At 32.0% G+C, this 7,228-nt stretch overlaps 1 protein-coding gene across 2 annotated transcripts in view; it reads left to right on the top strand.

Moving 5' to 3' along the window:
- LOC106466546 (protein TANC2-like) overlaps positions 1–7,228 on the top strand; it is a 62,991-nt gene that overhangs the window by 24,014 nt on the left and 31,749 nt on the right. For both annotated transcript variants that reach the window (XM_022394581.1, XM_022394580.1), the window contains exons 5-6: positions 5,586–5,738; positions 5,902–5,994. In XM_022394581.1, coding sequence (XP_022250289.1) covers positions 5,586–5,738; positions 5,902–5,994 — 246 coding nt within the window. The remainder of the gene's footprint in view (positions 1–5,585; positions 5,739–5,901; positions 5,995–7,228) is intronic.

Genomic DNA, 7,228 nt, shown 5'->3' with positions numbered 1-7,228 from the left:
CTACAGCTATCATTTAGAAACTAAGCTAACATTAATTAGTCCCTTAACAATTTTTTATGGTAATCAATTATGAAATGTATTAACTGATGTTAGCTTAATTAATGGAATGCACATTTGTTTAATACCATATCATCACAATAATGCCGATAATTTAGTCTGGAAGTTTAAAACATTCAGAAAAATGAACGAGTCTGCATTTTCCTCAGGTCTAATTCGTGGTAAAACACAATAAATCATTCTAAATTTTACTGAACTAAATCAATGTTTCCTATAATTTTCTTAGAGGTCTGAAACGTGCGTTTATTTTACCTTAATATGTGTTGTAGTTGACGCAGACACTCCCATCTGTCTCCGTTCATATTTATTCCCATAAAAGATAACCAGTATACTTCCAGTCTTTAATCATTATCGTCAAATGCACACAAACTGGCATTTTATCAATGAATTTCTGACTGTCTTATCAGTTGGACAAAACAGTCTCTCGTTTGCATATTTGTATATTTTGCACTCATCATAAAATCACTGTACATGCTAACACCACCAAGGATCTAATGTTCATTATTGATATAACTACAATCATACAATTAATACCAAGTTGAAAAAGGCTTTGTGTAAAACATTCGTAAAACTAGAGGATACAATGTGTAAGATACACAACATAAAATCTACTCAAGGTATCATAATAAGGCCTGGTGTATTTTTAAATGTTATATAATATAGGCCTGATGCATTTTTAAAGTTTTTATGAGTGTTTTTACATTTGTCCGTAGTTTCATTTTTAAACAAAGTAAATATAACGTTTGTTTTATAGTAATCAAATAATTAAATGTACAATTTTTTTTGCGGGAGGGGGGGGGATTTGTATGTTAGTAAGAACAAAGCTAGAAAACAAGCCATCTGCGATGTGCCCAACGCGAGTATCGAAACCCTATTTTTGGCGTTATAAGCCCTCACACTTATCGCTAATACATAGGAGTGGTTGGGAGGGAGGCTAGAGAAAAGTTTAGGTTATGCATATCAAAAACTATGTCATCTGCCGAAAGATACTCCTAGTTGTAAGTGTAACAACATTATTAAGAATAACTACCGCCAACACGAGACCCAATGACGTTCGATACGACACAAAACAATATACTGATAAACGGAATAAACTTTAAACTATAAAGCTATGACAAGGAAAAATAACTTTCATAAAATATTTTAAAAATGAATGATAAGCGTGATAAAATTAAGTTTTAAACTAGTTAAGTTGTTGAAAAAGTCAATAATGAGATAGTGAATTATAAAATACTTATATTGTCATATGGTTGACATACAGCATTTACAGCAGCTGACCTTCCTCAGACATTTGATATTCAGTCATGTGATCTAAAGTTAAAATAAATTGTCATTCAGCCTATGTTATATATAGTAGTCTCACAAAAAATGTCTCAATTGGCACTCTGAAGTATACAACCATATCGTAGTAAGAGATACATAGTTAACATAGGTAACTTTGTAGAATGAGTAAGTATAGAAACACAATTTCTGATTACTGATATAATACAACTTGTATTGTTGTTAGAACCTTGAAATGAGTTTTCGAAAAATACTAAAATACAACAACAATATAATAACCATCCCTCATTGACTCATCAAAAATGCTATTTGCATTCTATTTTACATTGATATGCACTGTATTTGACTCCTGTTTGTTTTGTGATTTTTTTTTCTATTCTGCGCCCCGTGATTTGGATTTATTTGGATTACCATAAGATGTAGGCATGACTGAAACGACACTTTTCTTGGTCATTCCTAATATATGATTCTGATCTATTTACATCTAGGCATGACTGAAACGACATATTTCTTAGTCATTCCTAATATATGATTCTGATCTGTTTACATCTAGGCATGACTGAAACGACATATTTCTTGGTCATTCCTAATATATGATTCTGATCTATTTACATCTAGGCATGACTGAAACGGCATTTTTCTTGATCATTCTTAATATATAATTCTGATCTATTTACATCTAGGCATGATTAAAACGGCATTTTTATTGGTCATTCCTAACATATGATTCTGATCTGTTTACATCTAAGCATGACTTTTGCACAGACGTTTGATTTTGCCGTTCCTAATAGCGATATTAACCTATGTACATTTTGGCAGTACCTTGCATGATTTAACATGCATCTATGGAAATGGATTAGTAGTTTCTCAGCAAGAATAAGCTTCTTTTTTTTTCTACATTATTCTAATATTTTTTGATACGCTTAGTATATTGAAGTTATTTTAACTAGCACTGAAAACTCGGAGATTAATTTTGACGATTTTAATAAATTATGCTAAAATTATATAATTTAATGTGACTGATAATAATTGTCACTGACAATTTTGCTTTTGTCTTCGGAATAGGATGAGTTACTGTATTTGCCGACGCTAAGCTGCTACAGGGGGTATGTTTACATAGCTTCTAACTATAAACTCTTTAGAAATAAGAACCATAGCCGTTCTACAAATACAAATATAAGCCGTTAACCAGAAATACAAACAACAAATAGCCAATCATCTTGAAAGAAGTAACACACGTAAAACGTACATCAAAATTCGATCAATCTTAATTGTGCAGATCATAAAAGGTTCTCCTGTGAAACAAGTAAAAGTATTATTGAAAATGTAAGTGAAAGATTAATTACAAACAAATAAAACTTCATGAACATGATATGAATTTACGAAATGATCATCATTAATAGCATATTAATATTTTGTAAAAATATTGAAAAGCTGAAAAAGAAAACATAAAAAAAATTAGTTTCCCGCGCAACATTTCGAATTTCTGCCTATGGGGCTTAACGTGTATAAACTAATATCTTTGATTTTTTGCGTTTTTCGTACGTGTACGTAAAATAATATTAAAAAATATACTGTATAAAATCATAAATGTTGTGTAATTAGATAAAGTTTTTGAGCACTTAATGTTAGTGTGGTCTTAATGAAGAATATACGACGAATGAGCACCAGCTTGAAAATGCTATTAAAGTGTTTTTTTTATTCTGTATTAATTTCATATAGAAATCATATTTCAGTTATGCTTTTACATAACCAGTTGTGTTTTTTTTTTCAATTATCAAGGGAAGCAAATCAAAGAAATACGTTACGAGTTAAAAAATGTAGTAGTCATGTTTTCGATAATCTTTAAAGCAGCTACATTACCATGCTCGTCAGCAGCAGTACTCGCCAATAATTACTCTTCAAATGGTGTACCTGGAGCTTTTAAGCAATTCATGTTAGCGCAAGCAGGGAAGCAAAAGTAAGACCCTTTCGGTGGATTTGAAACTAATGACAGAATAAAACTTTAGCACTAGGTACAGCAAATAATTTATTCTTTCAAAAGTGTTAGCCTAAAGAAATTTAACCTAATTACGTTGAAAAAGTAGAGAGTGACGTAATTATATATAACCTTTCTATATGATTTAATAAAATCTGTTTGTGGCGTTACAACATAATAATGTAATTAAAGAGTGTATTATAAGGCACTTATTAAGATATGTTGTGCAATATGATAGGAATATTGGAGAAATTATAATTCTGCAGAATGAGAGAGAAAGAAGAAAGAATAATTCATATAACTCTACAGCGAGAGAGAAAGATAAATTATTTCATATGGTTCTACAGAGGAAGAAGAAAAAAGAAATAAAACTTCACGTGGTTTTACAGAGAGGAAGAAAGTGTCTTTTTTTGTTTGTTTTTGTATTTAAGCACAAAGCTACACAATGGGCTATCGGTGCTATATTCACCACGGGCATCGAAACCCGGTTTTTAGCATTATAAGCCTTTAGATTTACCACTGAGCCACTGGTAGGGAGCAAAAAAGAAAACCTTCATATGATTCTACAGAAATATAGAGAGAATAGAAACTTTATATGGTTATACAAAGAAAGAAAGAAAGAAAAAACTTCTGTAGTAGCCATGTTTCTATAGAGAGAGAAAAAAGGAGAGATAAATAACAAGTATCCATGATTCTAGGTACTGCCCTGAATCGGTTGGACTTTAAAGACTTTTACCCTGTCATTTTCCTACGGTTACAAATAATTTGTAAATGAGTAACCGTTGTAAGGCAGTTGATTTTTGTAAATTCTAGGCAGTAGAAATCAGATATCGCGATTTAAATCTTGCAGTTCGGATTCGGCCTAGTGAGCTGATGAGCAACTTGGGTGGACATTTGAATACTACAAGGTTTTTTATAAATTAATTTACTTAAAATACACAACAAAGGCATTATAATATTTTGCCTTGAGTCAGTATTTTCAGATTACATTGTTCAGAAAATATAAGTAAAAAGCAGGTATACCGTCAAAAATAAAATTTTATTTAGTTGCCGCTCGTGTAACATTTTATTTATTATTATATATATATATTACGTAGCTATGATATAGACAAATATCAGAGGCATGACTTGTTAATCTAAAGTAAGATTTATTACTCTTGATAACGTGTCACAGTCATTGCGTGTAGCAGTAACAATTTTTTTTTCACAACTCTCATGCGTGATAATAATAAGAAGAAAAGTAACTATGTACATTAAACGTCCCTTTAGAAATAAAACCTGCTCAGTTGTGGGCAGGTAAGTAGTGCGGATTTCACATCCTGGGCAATCTGAATTGATTACTCGTTTGTCTCGGCTCGGGGAAGTGCTTGTGACGTTGATAAATTACCTTTGGACAAAAACCTTTTCTCGTTTGAGTTTATTGTTTGATATCACGTGAAGAAACACAAAGAACGTAATATTGTTTATTTATGATTCGAACAATATTATTTCAGCAATTATTATTATTAAACTAAGATTGTAAAAATTCTGCTTTCTATGTAAATAAGTGTAAAAAGATGTGTTAAAATTGCAAATGCACAAGGTCTTGTGATGTTTGTTAGATAGCCTTTTTTCCATAAATTTTGATAGTAAAGTTAGAAAAAATGACATTTACACTCAGATAATTATAAGAGAACTTTTATTTCAATTAATGTTTCGCTTTTACGGCTTCTTCAGTGTTAGTACATAAACATGTTTGATATTACAATATTCGTTAGATTATTAAACTGCTTGCGATATTCAAGATGACGAGGAACCCACTTGAAGTTTTAGTTTAGTTCAGAGGATGGAACAGTCGAGATGGATAATAGGTCCCATGTTGTCCCAAAACGTTATGTTATGTTAAGTAAATATATATATATATATATATGTGTAATAGAGACGGCTGATATGAGTATTAAAAAGTTTTATTTAAAAACACAAAACAAGTAACAAAGTTTTTTAAACCTGATGATGACCTAAGGAGGTCGAAACGTTATTTTGTGTTTTTAAATAAAAGTTTTGAATACTCATACAAGCCATTTCTACTGTATATATATATATGTGTATGTGTGTTTGTGATATTGAATATAATTATTGTCTTGCAAAAGCGAAACGTGGGTTGAAATAAATGTTCTCTTATAAGAATCTAGAGTGTAAAAGTAGTTTTTTTTATTATGTGTACAACATTCCTTCAGTATGTACTGTAATTCTGAAAGACAAAAAAAATTCTATAAATTTATTTATTTAGGATCTTCTGAGGCGGAAGGTCTAAATAGCCTAACTGGTTACAGAACACGTGGTCGTGATCCAAGTTATGATAGTTTCGGGTCTCTCATGAGCACAAGCAATAGCACTTCTCCTATTACACTGGGTCCGAACTCTAGCCAACAGTTTTGTAAAAGTAAGTAATCTAATATTTCGTTATTTATGAATCTACTTTCATACACTCTCTAAGTATATGTGTGATATTAAGTATCTTGGTACTTTGCAGTGAAATACTAATCCTTCTTTACTATATTATAATATAAATATGATTACTCCTTAATCAAGTTTATCTTTTCCAGAAGCAAGAGACTGTGGTATTTTTGCAAGAAAGAATTCACCAGTGCGACGATTTGACACCATTAACAACAGTTTAACTGGCGAGGACACCCAAGGTAATCAGTTAGTATTACGTACGTTAGAAATTTGTAGTCATTCACAAAGCAGTCGATACCTCGTGTTGAACCTTAAAAAAAATCTCAGTTTTGTGGTTTTATATGTATCTAGGTGCGCAATGTTCTGTACCATGACTGGGTTCAATTCCTTGCGATGGACGAAGCACAGATGGAACATTGCTTAGCTTTGCGCTAAAACAAACTAAACAAGAACTGTACCAAGAAATATATAGATTTAGACTAAGAAATTAAACTAGCTTATAATTTATAAATCATTATTTAACAAAAGTCTGTGTGTGTGTATCCGTTTATAACTGTCGAACCGCTCGACCGATCGTCACCAAACCTGGCATGTATCCTAAGGGCGCCCAAATAAGTGACACAGATGGCCAGCTTGCGCATTTGACCCCTATGCCACTCCTCCAGCCCCCCTCCCCATGATATTTCCTTGCGTTGAAAGGGTACATTATCTAGTTGCCTTTATTTAGATTGAATACAGTCAGTACTTTATATTTTCAACCTAAAGGGCGCCTTATTGGACGCGTGGTCTTAACAGCTAGGTAAGAGACACAGGAGCCAACCATCACTTATTTACAACTGCTGACCAGTGAGAGAGCAACCAGTCAGCAGCACCCGCCGCTTATATGGATATACTCTTAACCTAGTAGCGGAATTGGCCTTTCAGTTCTAGTGTTATCACAGCTGAAAGTGAGTAGCGTATTGAAGCTTTGGTCCTTCCAACCTGCAGTTTGGCACGTGTTACGTATTACAATTTCGAATGGTCTGAAACCGAACTAAATGATAATTTAAATTTAGTAATTAAATAAATGCCAATATATCTGCAATTTATGATATTTGCCAACAAGATTGATACACACAGTTTTCTTTTTTTTAATACAAATATATTTTAATATGTAAACAATAATACAATTTACGATAACAGTTATCACAAATAGTTATTGCAAATAATGACTTATATACAAAAGTTTTACAAACTTACAAGCAATATAAAGTCTTCTTTCTAGTCTGGAACTTCCTTGATGTCTTGTCGAGGGTTCACGATGAGCGAGTTAATTTCGAGTTGATGTAGGTATAATACACTTAATAGGGAGCTAGCTAGCTCTGTATTTCTCGCTAATTATACGCCGATTACAGGTAGAGTTTCTTTTACCGCTGAAGTTATATAATATCTTTATAAAACTACTAATAGCCCGAAGTGAATCCACTGAAGTTA

The sequence above is a fragment of the Limulus polyphemus genome, unplaced genomic scaffold (assembly GCF_000517525.1).
Source record: "Limulus polyphemus unplaced genomic scaffold, Limulus_polyphemus-2.1.2 Scaffold2297, whole genome shotgun sequence".
NCBI lineage: Eukaryota > Metazoa > Arthropoda > Merostomata > Xiphosura > Limulidae > Limulus > Limulus polyphemus.
The sequence above is the reverse complement of the archived record's forward strand: the minus strand, read 5'-3'. Positions and strand labels throughout refer to the sequence as shown.